The sequence below is a fragment of the Neoarius graeffei genome, chromosome 7 (assembly GCF_027579695.1).
Source record: "Neoarius graeffei isolate fNeoGra1 chromosome 7, fNeoGra1.pri, whole genome shotgun sequence".
In the NCBI taxonomy this organism is placed as follows: Eukaryota; Metazoa; Chordata; class Actinopteri; order Siluriformes; family Ariidae; genus Neoarius; species Neoarius graeffei.
In genome coordinates, this window is record NC_083575.1 from 19,077,101 (window position 1) to 19,094,510 (window position 17,410).

Sequence of the window (17,410 nt, forward strand, 5' to 3'; positions counted from 1 at the left end):
TTGTTGTATTAGTGTCAGGGTATTCGTGCCTATCTTCATGCACAGATGTTGAACCCATGACTGCCACAGTTGTCAGTGAATTGTGTGATTAGGATGCGTTATTCAGGTTGATACCCTCATTAGGTCTCACAGGACACAGTGTGTTAGTGTTATCAGTGGTCGAAATACTTTTTTCCCCAGTGTTCTGCAATATTGCAGAATGTCAATTTTGTTCTGCAATTTGGAAATATTTTCTGCAAATACACAAGCCTCCATACTACATCCTTCTCAACCTAATAATGCCTATATTTACATCATATCTAGCTTAACGGTACAACTCGTATCATTTCTGTAATTCTTTATTCTCTCACTCTATTTTTAATTTCAGTCTTCACAGATCCTTCTCTGCAGCAAAGTTATCATTCTATGATACCTCCACAGGTCTTTCATCCCCCTCGCCCTGACACTACAGGCTACTATAACTTGAAGTATACCAACTAATTCATAAATGTACTAGTTATCACACCCATACATTATCCTTCCACACAACATACTAATAAAGGTATCACCACAATAAAAAATAGAACACAACTGTTCTTCAAGAAACAAAACATTCATTTTCATGTTGCACGTCATGTTACATTTTGTCAAGATTAAGTTTCTAGCTTGAACAGTAGATTGTTACCCAAAATGCACTTCATTCAGTGTTTGCATCTGCAGCCTGTAGTTTTAAATTGAAAGCAAGGTTTCAATTCTACACTCTGTTACATCTTACAATGATGCAAAGAATTGATACCATTAAGGAATAAAACCCAACTGGCAAATGGAAAGACATTTGGGTTCATTGTGTTTGCCTGGCTTCTAAAGTGCAAGGTCATGAACTGAACTGAGAACTACTACAGGGGCTTCACTGCTCTAAACTAACAACAGAGAACTGGGTACAAACTAATCATGGCAGAACTGAGAGCTACAGAACTGAACCTATGAGCTTTGTCTTACAGGGCAACTGTTTTACTTTGTGCTAGTCTGCACCACAGGAAAGACAGCACTAGTAAAAAAAAAAATAGAACATGTACACAAAACATGTATTAGTGTAGCTTGGTATGAGAAAACAAAATATTCAAAAGTATCTATGAATAAAGGTAAAATACTGTTGCTGTCTTCAAAAGGGATATACAGTGGGGCAAAAAAGTATTTAGTCAGCCACCAATTGTGCAAGTTCTCCCACTTAAAAGATGAGAGAGGCCTGTAATTTTCATCATAGGTACACTTCAACTATGAGAGACAGAGTGGGGGGAAAGAATCCAGGAAATCACATTTGTAGGATTTTTAATGAATTAATTGGTAAATTCCTCAGTAAAATAAGCATTTGGTCACCTACAAACAAGCACGATTTCTGGCTCTCACAGACCTGTAACTTCTCTCTTTAAGAGGCTCCTCTGTCCTCCACGTGTTACCTGTATTAATGGCACCTGTTTGAACTCGTTATCAGTATAAAAGACACCTGTCCACAACCTCAAACAGTCACACTCCAAATTCCACTATGGCCAAGACCAAAGAGCTGTCAAAGGACACCAGAAACAAAATTGTAGACCTGCACCAGGCTGGGAAGACTGAATCTGCAATAGGTAAGCAGCTTGGTGTGAAGAAATCAACTGTGGGAGCAATTATTAGAAAATGGAAGACATACAAGACCACTGATAATCTCCCTCGATCTGGGGCTCCACGCAAGATCTCACCCTGTGGGGTCAAAATGATCACAAGAACGGTGAGCAAAAATCCCAGAACCACATGGGGGGACCTAGTGAATGACCTGCATAGAGCTGGGACCAAAGTAACAAAGGCTACCATCAGTAACACACTACGCCACCAGGGACTCAAATCCTGCAGTGCCAGACGTGTCCCCCTGCTTAAGCCAGTACCTGTCCAGGCCCCTCTGAAGTTTGCTAGAGAACATTTGGATGATCCAGAAGAGGATTGGGAGAATGTCATATGGTCAGATGAAACCAAAATAGAACTTTTTGGTAAAAACTCAACTTGTCGTGTTTGGAGGAGAAAGAATGCTGAGTTGCACCCAAAGAACACCATACCTACTGTGAAGCATGGGGGTGGAAACATCATGCTTTGGGGCTGTTTTTCTGCAAAGGGACCAGGACAACTGATCCGTGTAAAGGAAAGAATGAATGGGGCCATGTATCGTGAGCTTTTGAGTGAAAACCTCCTTCCATCAGCAAGGGCATTGAAGCTGAAATGTGGCTGGGTCTTTCAGCATGACAATGATCCCAAACACACCACCTGGGCAATGAAGGAGTGGCTTTGTAAGAAGCATTTCAAGGTCCTGGAGTGGCCTAGCCAGTCTCCAGATCTCAACCCCATAGAAAATCTTTGGAAGGAGTTGAAAGTCCGTGTTGCCCAGCGACAGCCCCAAAACATCACTGCTCTAGAGGAGATCTGCATGGAGGAATGGGCCAAAATACCAGCAACAGTGTGTGAAAACCTTGTGAAGACTTACAGAAAACGTTTGACCTCTGTCATTGCCAACAAAGGGTATATAACAAAGTACTGACATGAACTTTTGTTATTGACCAAATACTTATTTTCCACCATAATTTGCAAATAAATTCTTTAAAAATCAGACAAATATGATTTTCTGGATTTTTTTTTTCTCATTTTGTCTCTCATAGTTGAGGTATATCTATGATAAATTACAGGCCTCTCTCATCTTTTTAAGTGGGAGAACTTGCACAATTGGTGACTGACTAAATACTTTTTTGCCCCACTGTAATATCAGTATAATTTTGCATGATTCAACAATACAATATATACAAACCTATACAATTTACCAATATATATGTATGCAAGATAAGAACTAGTCAGCAGCGACAGTCTTCATTTTTGTCACCCTCACGGACGCGCAATCTGTTGCTGTCGTTGGAGTCACGCTGGCTGCCGGTTTTGCCGAGATACGACAAAATTGTCCTTGTTTTCTTGGCGTTTTTGTTGGACTCTTGCCCCGAAGAAACAATCCTCTTCTTGGGAGCCATGTTTGTTGTGCCGCATTGAATTCTGGGAGATGCATGGCGGAAACTGCTGAACACTGCCGAGGTAGTTGTTGGGTCCTCCCAGCGGGTATTAAAAGTGATGAAATCTTACATCGGAAAATGGCAACTGCCCTTATTTGGTTGTCGTCGCCTTTTATAGGTATTATTGCTCAACTTTGACCTGGAAAACGCCGTCAGGTTCGTGCGGCGCAGGTTTCAGTTTATTTACAGTGCCGCTAGTTTGCTAAATTGAGAACCACTGAATCCTGAGCCTGATTTTTTTTTTTTTTTTCATTCTGCAAAATTGCAGGTTGTTTAATTTTTCTTCTGCAATCTTGAAAATCATTCTGCAAAATGCAGACTGCAGACGGGTATTTCGAACACTGGTTATACTTAGTTGTTTCTTCTCCGCTTGCACACCTTTTTAATTCCAGAATGATTTGGTGCTCTTCATGAAAACGAGCAAAAGGGAATGATTCCCCCCCCCCCCCAACACTTGTTTCAAAATTATTGACACCCCTACAATTAATATTTGTTAAAGCTTTCCCTCCTTGCAATAACAGCACCAAGTCTCGAGTGTACAACAAGGTTGGAGATATTTGTAGACAGTCCTGGACACATTTCAAGCTCTTAGATTTGTGCATGTGGACTGTCTTATGATGTACAGTATGTGTATGTTCTCCTTCTGGCAAATTTTCATTATTACAGGTCCTATTGTACTCAATGGTCTATTTTTAACTGGATATGTTTTTATCTTCATTACCTGACATCTACTCAGACAGCCATCTCTTTTGTGTCCTTTGGTTTTCCCATAGTGATGGGGCTTGAAGGGTTTTCAAAAAAAAAGAAAAGAAACCTCTTTTCAGGATTGACCATTTGTGTTTTGTTTTAAATATCCTTTAGTATGGGAGATCCCAAGTTTGATTTGTGTCAATGCTATCTGTAGCCAAGAGGCAAGGGAGCAGAATTGGCCATACTCCCTGGATGGGATGAGATACTTTCTCACTTCTGTCAATCATAATGCCACTAGTCACTCTGGGGCATCTGTAAACTCATGTACAATCATGTGAAAAAAAATAAGTACATTCCATGGAAATTGTAGACTTTTCCCAACATATTCAAAAAGCAAACATTTCATGCTCTTTAATGCAGTGCCTACAGATAAAGGTAATATTCTCCAATAAATGACATAAAATTGACATTTTGTTGTCATTTTCATAATTAAAAAAAATCGGTCAAAAAAAGTAAGTACAACCTTACATTTTTCATACTTTCAAGTCCATAAAATTAGAATCTGGTTTTCCAGATTAGGTGCCATTAATTAGAACCTCCTGCAGGTGGAATGTGTCTTATTTAAACCTGACATCTGGGGTCTGGTGTTCTTTTTGCTATTGAAGTGTGTGGTGTCGTCATGCCAAGATCTAAAGAGCTCTCTAAGGACATTGGAAAAAAGATTGTGGGTGCCTATGAATCTGGCAAGGGATTTAAAAAGATCTCTAAATTATTAGAAATAAATCATTCCACTGTAAGGAAAATCTACAAGTGGCATAGATTTCAAACAACTGCCAATTTGTCCAGGACTGGCTACCCCAGCAAATTCAGCCCAAAAGCAGACATTTTGATGCTAAAAGAAATCTCCAAGACAAAATTTCATCATTGGATCTGCAGGTAACTCTTGCAACTGTTGGTGTGGAAGTGCGTACATCTACAGTCGGAAAGAGATTGGACAAACTTGACCTGCATGGGAAGTGTACAAGAAAAAGCCTTTGCTGTCCAAAAGGAATGTTAAAGCAAGACTACAGTTTGCAACTGAACATGTAAGCAACGACTGGGTCTTTTTGGAATAACGTGCTCTGGACAGACGAATCAAAGGTAAAAATTGTTTGGCCACAGTAATAATACACGTGTGGTGCAGACCATAGACAGTTTTTCAGGAGAAGAACCTCATACCAACTGTGAATCATGATGGTGGAAATGTTACAGTATGGTTTGGGGTTGCTTCACTGCCTCAGGGACTGGGAAGCTTGCGTTCATTGATTCATCTATGAATTCTGAAATTATGTCAAAGAGTGCTTGAAGATGATGTACAGTTGTGGTCAGAAGTTTACATACAGTGGCATGAATGTCATCTTGGATACAAATGTCATGGCAATATTTGGGCTGTCCAGTAATTTCTTTGAACTTTTTTCTGTGGCAGAATGGTTGTACAACATGCATCTTTAATAAAAAAAAAAACACTAGAATTTGGTGCACGAGTTTTAATTTTCTTTGGGTTTTCTGAAATCAACACAGGGTCAAAATTATACATACAGGGTAAAAAAAAATATACATACAGCACACAATATTTGGGTAAAAGGTCTCTTCGCAAGATTCGCCTTGATCAAACATTTTTTGTTTACCATGAACAAGCTTCTGGCAGAATTCTGGTTGGATATTTCACGACTCTTTATGGTAGAATTGGTAGAGTTTAATTAATTATTTTTTTTCTTGGCATGGACTCGACTTATAAGCACGGTCCATATATTTTCAATAGGGTTAAAGTCAGGACTTGTTTTAAGCTTAATATTAGCCTGCTTTATCCTCCACAACCAGCTTTGATGCATGTTTTGGGTTCATTGTCCTGTTGTAACTCCCAAGTCGTGTTCAAGTTTCTGATGGTTTATGCTGAAGAATTCTGAGGTAGTCCTCCTTCATTATTCCATCCACTTTGTGCAATGAACTGGTTCCACTGGCAGTAAAACAGCCCCAGAGCATGATGATCCTACCACCACCACCAGCTGGTACAGTGTCCCTCTGTACATGGTGGTCATTGTGGCCAAACAACTCAATCTTTTGTCTCATCTGATCATACAACTATCCTCCAGAAGGCTTTTTCTTTGTCTGTGTGGTCAGCTTTAGGTAAGCTTGAGGGTGTCAATTTTGGAGCAGGGGATTATTTCTTGAATAGCAGCCGCTTAGTCCATGGTGATCTGAACTGTAGACAGCAATCCATCAGCTTCCAGTTTATGGCAGGGCTGTGCCATGGTGGTTCCTGGGTTGTTCCTGACCATCCAAGCCATTTTCCTTTCAGCTGAGGGTGATGGTTTGGGTTTTCTTGAAGCAAAGCGACTACACCTCACAATAACTTGGATACAATTGTTTGAACTGATCTTGGAATTTGCAGTTGTTTAGAAATGGCTCCAAGAGACATTCCGGAGTTGTATATATCTGCAGTCCTCTTTCTCAGATCTGCACTGAGCTCCTTGGACTTTCCCATTTTACTGTGTTGATCAATCCAATGAATGCTGTAAACAAACCCTTTTTATGAAGGCACAGAGAAGCTACCAGCTGTAGTCAATCATGATCACTAACCGGATGTTAAGAGACCTTGGCTTTGGCAGGATAAGAGATTTTGGAAGTTTCAGCACCTCTGAATGAATAATCTAAATGAGCGTATGTACATTTTTGACCCTGTATTGATATCAGAAAACCCAAAGAAAATTCAAACTTAACCACCAAATTCTAGTGTGTTTTTTTTTTTTTTTTAATTAAAGATGTATGGTGTTCAATCATTCTGCCACAGAAAAAGAACAGTTCAAATAAATTACTGAAAGCCCAAATATTGCCATGACATTCATACTGTATCCAAGATGACATTTATGTCATTGTATGTAAACTCCTGAACACAACTGTAAGGCTGTCTGTTCAAAAAAATGAACCGGAGGTGGACCTTTCAACAAGATAATGATCTAAAGCACACTTGTAAGAGATGGAGGGTTATGGAATGGCCTAATCAAAGTTGAACCCCATTGACATGTTGTGGGGAGATTTGAAAAGGGCAGTACATGCAAGGAAACCCTCAAACATCTTGCACCTGAAGGAATTTTGCATGGAAGAGTGGTCACAAATTTCAGTAAGCCGATATTGGAGACTGGTGGACAATTATGTAAAACGCCTACAAGAAGTTATTTCAGTTAAAGAGGGCACTACTAACTTCTGAAACCAAGGGTGCACTTACTTTCTCCACAGAAGAATATTGCATCTATTGATATTTTTACTGAATACATTATTGAAAATCTGATTTTCCTTGCTGTTTTGTTAAAGTATTTCTCCTTTTATCTGTAGGCACTGTATCAAAAGGGTGAAATGTTTGCTTGTTTAAATAGATGTTTACATATTTATTTTTTCACATGGCTGTTTGTTCAAGAGGGCAGATAGCACTTTGCTCCGAGTGTGTTACACTCTTGTTACACTGTCTTGTTACACAGCATGAGCAGCAGTTGAAATGGATGCCTTTGGCTGGTTTTATATATCTTAGGGGAGCATGTATTTGTCTTCACATTCCCCAGTTGGTAGCAGTCATAGTCACCAAATTGGGAGAAAATGTTTTTGCTTCTTTCTCTTACATTTATAGGTGGTGGTTCGTGAACTTTTGAGCCAGTACTCCAGGCAGATTGGGAAAAGCATGGTGTCTGGACTTATCAAAAAATGGACCAGTTATGCTTCCGACAGCCTCAGAACCAGGTCCAAATTGCCTTTGCATCTGTGTTCAGTTCACATGTTACAGAATAAAGCTCACCATTTGTAAAGAGCCTCAATACACATTGTTTGCTATTGCTCGATAGTTCAGCCTTTCACGTACACTCAAGCACAGTGAAATTCCACCTCTGCATTTAACCAATTTGAAGCAGTGAGCACACGCATGCACACACAAGTGAGCACTGAGCACGCACACGCCCAGAGCAGTGGGCAGCTATGCTACATCGCCCAGGGAGCAAGTAGGGGTTATGTGCAATTTGTCAAGGGCACTTCAGCCATGATACAGAGGGAAGGGGAAAGTGCACTCAACTCCCCTCGCATTTTTCCTGCTGGTCCCAGGAATCAAACCGGCAACCCTTTGGGCCCAAGGCTGCTTCTCTAACCTTCAGGCCGTGGCTCCTCATAGTTCAGTGGTGGGCAGTGGCAGCTCAGTAGTTAAGGTATCATTATACTGGGATACACAGAGGCCCAAGAATGGCTCAGGAGTTCAAATCTCAGGACCACCTAGCTGCCACTGTTGGGCGCTTGAACAAGGTCCTTAATCTCTAAACTGCTCAATTGTATCCTGTGTTAATTTTAAGTCAATTTGTGTTTAAAAAAAATGTACAGGAGGTAAATGTAAAATGCAATGTATCAAATGTTGTAGTCTTCCAAGAAACTCCGCCTAACTCAATTATCATATTTCTATATTAGTCTGGAACACGTTCCATATCTACTCAGCAAGGTAAAACTTGCATATTAAAGTAATAAAGAAAGGCTAACAGTAATAATAATGAACAGGAACCTCTGTGCTGGATTATACAAAACTCAGGAATAAATAGAGATGGTGTGGTTTTTGGTTTTCTAGTCATTAGATAATAGGACATAGTGGTTTTGCATGAACCCTAGCTTGGAAGCAAGCAGTTCTTCAGAAATAGAATGAATGAAAGGTAGACAATTGTGTTCTTAGTAGTTAGTAGTAGTAAATGTGTCTTAAAATGAGTGACAGAATAGTAAGTTTATGAGGCTAACAAATACTAAATTTAATTTTTTTTTTTCTGGCTCTGGAGCAAAAGTATTGATTTTGCTACACTTTGCTAATTTAAAAATTTCTCTTCAACAGTTTTCCTAGTTTCTTTGTAAATAAAGTAGGAGACCTGAGCTTCCTGCTGAATGTCTTGAACTACAGGGAGAGGGTCTTACAGCGTAGCCTTGCTGCACGCCTTCACACTAAGGTCCGTGTCAATGAGGCCCTCTCAGAGGGGGGGAAAAAAAAGTTTCCTGTACATGTTTTCAGCTGTTATTTATTTTGTGGAGGTGTGGCTGATGGCGGGTGGTTGTTTACTGAACTTAGCGGATATAACACATACACCCTTATGAAAAGAGTGTCTTGTTGCATTAGCAAATAATCTATAATTATAACTAATCTCTAATTCTGATATTATCTTGAGCAGGTACAGAAGAACAAAGAAGAGTTTTTCAGTGCTTGGAACTCATGCCTGCATCATGTGACTGGCCTTGCCCTGGCACATATACACAGAGGTAATACTTCACACCATGTTTTTGTTGTAGGGCTTTGTGGAGGTGACATTAACCACGTCCATGCTTGTGTGTTACCGTCTCCTAAAACTGTCTCTTGGCACAGATGTACTGATAAGACTGTATTTCTACTAACTTAAAGCAGTGTCTTAAGTCTTGTCCCATTTCTTAACACCCAGTGAATATTCAACATTTTATATTGGCACACAACCTAATTAATAACTCGATACAACAGACCCAATTGTTTTATAGCAAATACAAACAGGCAGCTCGGTTATGGCCAGTAAAGTCTAGTTAACAACAAAAGCTTTTACAAAGCATCTTTTAGTAGCATATAACCCCAAATCAGAAAAAGTATTTGATGTGTCTTTTCAAAATAAATACATTTCAATTTTGATTCTTGCAACGCATTCAAAAAAACTTGGGACAGTAAAGCAGTTACCACTTTGTAATGTTGCCATTCCTTCTCACAACACTGAAAAGATGTTTAGGGACTGAAGACACCAAGTAATGAAGCATTTCAGGTGTTTTGTCCCATTCTTCCTGCAAACAGGTCTTAAAGTGTGCAACAGTACATGGTTGCCATATTTTTCATTTCAAAATTCACCATACGTTCTCTATTGGGGACAGACGGGACAAGTACCCTCTCCTTTCGTAGCCATGCCTTTGTGTGCAGAATGTGGTTTTGCAGTGTCTTGTTGAAATATTGCTGGAAAAAGTGTAGTTTTGAAGGCAGTATATGTTGCTCCAAAAGCTCGGCGTACTTTTCTGCATTCTTTGCCCATTTCTTCCAAAAATAAAGGCCTGGAATACTGACTACAGCATACATTTCCCACTGTGTGATGGTCAGTGTTGAGGAAGTTACTTTTAAAAAGTAGTGTTTACTCGTTACTTCTTTAAAAAGTAATCCGTTACTTTACTTAGTTACCTTCTATGTAAAGTAACTTTTTACGTTATTCGTTACTTTTACGTTACTTTTGTGTTGCTTGAGTCTGGGCAGTACTCCACATTGTTCCTAAATGTATAGGCCTACTGTAGGCCGCCTACAGAAAGTTCTATTGATGACATAACAGGCATTTCTTTTATGCTCTTTATTCTGCACTAGACATGAACATATTTGGCTACAGGCTTCACCACCAAAGCCCTGTGAAACAGCAGCAAATCACAGCCTCAATATAGGCTCCTTAGGAACGTGATGACAACCTCAAAATGGCTCATATGTCTCAAAATAAAACATGCCTCATATAAATCCAACAGAAAAATAGAATAACCTCAAAATAGTTTGATGTTGATGGCTTGAGTAAATAAAATAAAATGGCATAATAGGCCTACAACTTAACATAAAACTAGCCCCAACATTAAAAAAGGCTACTGCTTACCCTTCTTCACATTGTGATCATGGCAAGAAAAAGATAGAAAAAAAAAGTATTGTGCAAAGGCCAAAGCTATAGCATGGGTGGCAGTCAACGTATTCTAGATCAGCACAAAATGTGTGATTATACCTCATCAGGAGTAGTCTTTCAAAACGTTTATCGGAAAGTCTGTTTCTTCTGAGGGTCAGCACAAGACCTCCCAGGCTGAACAGCCTTTCCACTGGTGCACTGGATGGTGTGGCAGTGTTGTATTTCATGAACACAGCTTTCACTCGGGGGAAGCGGTTGAGGACTCCTAACTCTGAGCCTGATCTCATGTACTCAAGTACCTCTGCATCTGCGCTAAAGGACATGATTTCATCCTCCTCATCATCAAAAGAAAAAAGTCCTTCTCATTGGCACTGCTGTGTGCAGCAACTTCTCGGTTTTTATTCTCGGCCGGCTCTGCATCCTGTGGTATAGTGCAACACTCCGCGACGAGAAGCGCACACACTTCTTCTCGCCGCTCCGCTGCCCCATCCATCGTACTTTAAATTTCGGCAACGTCAAGGCAGCCAATAAAGCTTTGCTGCTCTCCAACACTGGTGCAAATCGTGTCTTGATAGCCTAGGACAAAATGAAAAGACATAGCCTAAGCCTATTTTCAGGCACATGACTCACTCTATCGAAGCGTAATTAATGCATGTATCAAAATTTAGAATATTTACCAAGAAATGCATGTTATGGATAAGCATATGTCTAGGCTACTAACTTTTAAGTTAGAATATTAAGAATTGGCTTACCTATACAATTACCCCCGGTAGGCCTGCGGTCATCCTCGACAGTCCATTTTGAACAGCCAGCGTCCTGGTCATCAGGATCTCCAGGGTTGGTAGAAGACTCCCATAGTAACAGTTATCTTCGCCTTGCAAGATGTCAAGTGCTACTGTCAGCGGTTTCAAAACAGTGCAGTATTCTTTTAGAAATAGATGTTCGCACTCTGTCGGGGCTCTGCAGTCCAGTCTCGTACAAAGCGTATTCAAATCCTGGGCCGGCATGTCAATGATATGGGACAAGGCATCGTGGTATTAATTCCACCTTGTTGATGTAGGCACAATAATTTTTTCCCCACATATTTCATCGACGGTCTCAGAGGCCACGGTAGAACGGCTTTCCTTTGTCCAAAGAGCAGTGCACTTCGTCGTGGCACTCCTGTACACAATTTTTGAGTCACTGTTTGACAGCCATTTGTCGATGTCATTGTATGAGATCAAGTTGAGCGTATGCGAGGCACACCTAAAATGTGGAGGAAGAGAAAACTGACCCTCTGTGGTGCCATGCAACTCTTCCATATCTGTGAAAACTACACATTGCTCTTCATCTTCCTCCTTGTCAGGCTCGGGGGGGGGTGCATACATCTTAAAAGCTTTAACAAAATTCGACCCATTGTCTGTAACGGTGGCGGTGATCCTATGTGAAAGGCCAAACGCTGAGTGAATTTGTTCCAATTCAAAGCCTATAACATCATATGTATGCCTTCCCTTAATTCTTCTGCAAGTGATGGCAGCTTTCTCACGATTAAAGTTTTGTGGATTGATCCAGTGCACAGTGATTCCCAAAAAGCTTCTGTTATGGCTACTCCATATATTCGCTGTGGTTGACACATACTGCAAACTCTCGAAAGATGTCTTTAATTCAGTCTCCATTTTCAGATAACATTCATCCAGATAGTGTGTAAAAGTTTTACAATCTGACCATGGGCGTCTGTCTCCTGTTATCGGTATCTTGCTAAGTATCTTTCTGAAACTGGGAGATTCGACAGTATTGATGGGCAATATTTCTTCAACGATGAATGAAGCCACAAGTTTGTCCAACTGTTGTTTACTTACCGCGTGAAAATGAAGTTTTAGCTGCTTATTTGGGCTTGGCCCATCATTTCCCCGTGGATCCTGAGCTACAAGCTTCATGTTAGCATGTTTTCCTTTCAAATGCTTAGAAAGGTTAGCAGTTGAATTAATGGCAGTGGATAAAACTTTCTGGCCAGGGCAGAGTTTACACCTAACACTCACATTCCTCCCCTTTGTTTCAATGAGCTCAAAGTAATGAGAATACTTCCATCCCTCAAAAGTTATTGTTGGCTGCTTCTCGCTGCTTGCTCTCTTCATCATGCCATCAGCCTCTACTTATGCCCTACTGTGTGAAATGAGAGCTGTGTGAAATGAGAGACTATTGTGCAAGCGTGAAGCTGAGAAGCGGTGTTGCCGTCAAATATGTCCCTACGGAAAGTAACATTGTACCGAATTGGAAAAGGAACTACGTTTCATTACCAAATTTTTGGTGGTGGCGCGTTACACTACTTTTCACCCGAAAAAAGTAGTTATGTTACTGTAACGCGTTACTTTGTAATGCGTTACACACAACACTGGTGATGGTCCATCCCAGATGCCTCCGAACCCAGAGAAGTCGACAGTGCTTCTGAGCACAGTTAACATAAAGCTTGCTCTTTGCATAGTAAAGTTTTAACTGGCATTTGTGGTTGTAACTCTGTATTGTAGTGCTTGACAAAGGTTTGCCAAAGTAATCCCAAGCCCATGTGGTTATATCAGCGATAGATGAATGACAGTTCTTGATGCAGTGCCATCTGAGGGATCAGCTTAGGCTTGTGCCCTTGCCCTTTACACACTGAAATTCCTCCAGATTCTTTGAATCATTTAATTATGTACTGTAGAGGGTTAAATATCCAAATCCCTTCCTATCTTTCTTGGGGGAACATTGGCTTTTAAATATTTCAATAATTTTCTCATGCAGTTGTTGACAAACTAGAGATCCTTGGCCCATCTTTGCTTCTCAAAGACTAGCCCTTTCCTGGATACTGATCTTGTACCAAATCATGATTACAGTCACCTGTTGGCATCACCTGTTACAAATCACATCATTATTTAATTGGTTTATCTCCTTACATTGCCCCTATCCCAACTTTTTTTTTTTAGAATGTGCTGCAGGCCTGAAACACAGGAATGGATGTATATTAACAAATGAAATGAAATTGACCAGACAAATTATCTTGGCTTCATATAGTCTGCAATGAAATACAAGTCAAAGTAAATTTAGGAATTGCTGCTTTCTTTTTTTTTATTTACATTTTCCATACTGGCCCAACTTTTTCTGATATGGGGTTATATTTTTAACCAATGTTTATCCACACCAGCTTTAAGACGCACTGTAAAAACGCGCACACATCTGACCTGCTGTGTTTCTTCATGCAAACAAAGCATAATATCTGCAGAAACCCATTGAAACCTTTTAAAAATTAAGGAATTTATTTACATACTACTCGGCAGTCTCAGTAATACCAATAGCTTTCTCATTACACAAGGTCAGATGCTGTACTTTTTTTTTCTTGCATGAATTTCCATTTATGCTTTGGGTTAATTTCTGCTCCTCAAAGATGATCTGATATATGTAAATGAAATCAGATAGTACTGTATGTCATGACAAAAATGTGCTACGTTTCACAAAGTTGGGTTCTTCATGCAAATGAATCGAACTAATTTGCTTGGAGATCACAGCAGAATGCTTAACCATGTCTCTTAATAATATATTTGTTCAAACCCAAACCTTTCACATTTTTGCCACTATGTGTCGTGTTACCACTTGGGCCAGTGGTCAAGAATAAACAAAATATCTACAGTGGTGCTTGAAAGTTTGTGAACCCTTTAGAATTTTCTATATTTCTGCAAAAATATGACATCAGATTTTCACACAAGTCCTAAAAGTAGATAAAGAGAACCCAGTTAAACAAATGCGACAAAAATATTATACTTGGTCGTTTATTTATTGAGGGGAAATGATCCAATATTATATGTCTGTGAGTGGCAAAAGTATGTGAACCTTTGCTTTCAGTATCTGGTGTGACCCCCTTGTGCAGCAATAACTGCAACTAAACGCTTCCGGCAACTGTTGATCATTCCTGCACACCGGCTTGGAGAGTTTTAGTCCATTCCTCCGTACAGGACAGCTTCAACTCTGGAATGTTGGTGGGTTTCCTCACATGAACTGTTTGCTTCAGGTCCTTCCACAACATCTTGATTGGATTAAGGTCCGGACCTTTTCCTTTAGAATTTGCTGGTATAATTCAGAATTCATTGTTCCATCAATGATGGCAAGCCGTGCTAGCCCAGATGCAGCAAAACAGGCCCAAACCATGATACTACCACCACCATGTTTCATAGATGGGATAAGGTTCTTGTTCTGGAATGCAGTGTTTTCCTTTCTCCAAACATAACGCCTCTCATTTAAACTGCAAAGTTCTATTTTGGTCCCATCTGTCCATAAAACATTTTTCCAATAGCCTTCTGGCTTGTCCATGTGATCTTTAGTAAACTGCAGACCAGCAGCAATGTTCTTTTTGGAGAGTAGTGGCTTTCTCCTTGCAACCCTGCCATGCACACCATTGTTGTTCAGTGTTCTCCTGATGGTGGACTCATGAACAGTGGCTAATGTGAGAGAGGCCTTCAGTTGCTTAGAAGTTACCCTGGGGTCCTTTGTGACCTCACCGTCTATTACACGCCTTGCTCTTGGAGTGATCTTTGTTGGTCGACCACTCCTGGGGAGGGTAACAATGGTCTTGAATTTCCTCCATCTGTACACAATCTGTCTGACTGTGGATTGGTGGAGTCCAAACTCTTTAGAGATGGTTTCATAACCTTTTCCAGTGTGATGAGCATCAGCAACGCTTTTTCTGAGGCCCTCAGAAATCTCCTTTGTTCGTGCCATGATACACTTCCACAAACATGTTGTGAAGATCAGACTTTGATAGATCCCTGTTCTTTTAAATAAAACAGGGTGCCCACTCACACCTGATTGTCATCCCATTGATAGAAAATACCTGACTCTCATTTCACCTTCAAATGAACTGTTAATCCTAGAGGTTCACATACTTTTGCCACTCACAGATATGTAATATTGGATAATTTTCCTCAATAAATAAATGGCCAAGTATAATATTTTTGTCTCATTTGTTTAATTGGGTTCTCTTTTATCTACTTTTAGGACTTGTGTGAAAATCTGATGTTTTAGGTCATATTTATGCAGAAATATAGAAAATTGTAAAGGGTTCACAAACTTCCAAGCACCACTGTACAGTACGGCCTTCTTGTGCCTTGTTTTTGCTTGTGAAATGTATAATGTTATAATGAGAATCATTAAATGCTAATTAGGTTAAAGACATAATGTGCACTGTTTCGTTCTGCTTGTTCTTATGAGTGCATGCTGTGCTTGCGTGTCTGTGTTTGAGCTGATATCTCCCCATACCAAATTTCCATTCTCTCATCTTCCTCCCACACACACACAAACACACAGACACGTACACATACAAATGCACACACGAATATGAATCTCATCTGACAGATGCTGGAGAGAATATTTAGTCTAAAGCCACATTACCATTTTATTCTGTGCTTTTTCTTATCAGTTAATATAAGTTTCAAACACGAGTTTTAGATTTACTAGCATATTTTTTTAATAGAGCATGTTATTGTTTAATAAACATTATTCTTTATATTGGTTGCTCTGAAGATTTCACTGATTCACATAATGAATGCCAGTAAAGTGTTTCTATGTTGGAAATAAGCTGTTCTCACTCACAGGAGTACAGTAGTAAGCTCTGCATTGCAGGAACCATGATATGATTTGCTTTTTACACAGTTTAACCGCCTCACATTCACACTGTTTAATTCCAACCTAGTGACTTTGGAGCAGTTTGCGCTGGCAGTGCAAGAGTGCCAAGTGAACAACGATCAAGCCTTGTTAAAGAAGGTATGTGTGAAAAAACCAGGTTTCCATTTATCAGTTCACAATCTCTCACGCCACTCTATTCTTCTTCCGACTCATTGCACAGAGTCTATGGAAAGTTCTCACAAACTAGCACCACAAACAACAACTTTTGCCCACAATTGACAGCTCGAGGTTTTACGATTTGAGTTCTTGAGTAGTGGAAAAAAATAATAATAATTCAGAGCAGCTGTGTTGACCAGACAAAAATTTTGGATGTGTCTGTACAGTGTTGAGGGAACAAAGGTATTGATTCCGTTTCTTCTCGTCACCCTGTATGCAGAACTTGTGTGCCGTCCTCGTGTAGGTGCATTTGGGTAATTGAGTGATCAATTTCATTAAATCTGAAGGTTAATAATTAAACTTAATCAGTCTCATTTGAATCGTTTTCAGTGAATCATTTTCATTGAATCAGTCTCATGTTATCATTAAATCACTCATGGAATCAGTCTCATTAATTAATACCATTAATTTTGGTGCTTAATAATAAATTACCAAACAGCTAAATTATGGTATATTCCAAATTATTATGATCACTTACCATATTACATAAATCATATGCACCTTTTAGAATTCTTTGGAGATTGGGGACTTCAGAGATATTGGAACACAAATAAACACACAGTTTCAATAATAAATGAATTTATTATAACAAAGATAAAAATGGATAATGGCAGTTGAAATATATACAAACAGTGAGGTGTGCGCGTGTGTGTGTGTGTGAGAAAGGCCCTATGGCCTAAGCAGAAGGCTAGTGTGGGATGCTAGCTAGGTATGTTCGTGTGTGTCCACGTGGTGTAGGGATCACCATGTGGGATTTGAGGAGAACAAAGAAATTAGCCTTGTGTGGCTAAGCTAAGACAAAGGGAAGCTAGCTAAGGTGTGTTTGTGTGTAGGGAGAGAGAGAGGCCTTGTGTGTGGCCTACAAAAAGGATTAGCTCTGGTAGCTAACTCCACGTGTGTTTGTGGGGAGGAGTTGACCATGTGGTAAGGCCTATGGCCTAGCAAAAGAAATAAGCTAGCGTGGGATGCTAACTGAGGTGTATTTGTGAGGCCAGGTGAGGCCTGTGACCACGTGTTTGTGTGTGTGTGTGTCAGGCCTGGTGACCACGTGTTCGTGTAGGCCTAGATTAACCTCGTGTGGCTAAGCTAAGACAAAGGGGTGCTAGC

At 39.9% G+C, this 17,410-nt stretch overlaps 1 protein-coding gene across 2 annotated transcripts in view; it reads left to right on the top strand.

Moving 5' to 3' along the window:
* The window catches only part of acoxl (acyl-CoA oxidase-like), a 155,832-nt gene that overhangs the window by 68,841 nt on the left and 69,581 nt on the right, over nucleotides 1–17,410 (top strand). For both annotated transcript variants that reach the window (XM_060925370.1, XM_060925371.1), the window contains exons 14-17: nucleotides 7,414–7,523; nucleotides 8,641–8,752; nucleotides 8,972–9,059; nucleotides 16,155–16,225. In XM_060925370.1, the coding sequence (XP_060781353.1) occupies nucleotides 7,414–7,523; nucleotides 8,641–8,752; nucleotides 8,972–9,059; nucleotides 16,155–16,225 (381 nt within the window). The remainder of the gene's footprint in view (nucleotides 1–7,413; nucleotides 7,524–8,640; nucleotides 8,753–8,971; nucleotides 9,060–16,154; nucleotides 16,226–17,410) is intronic.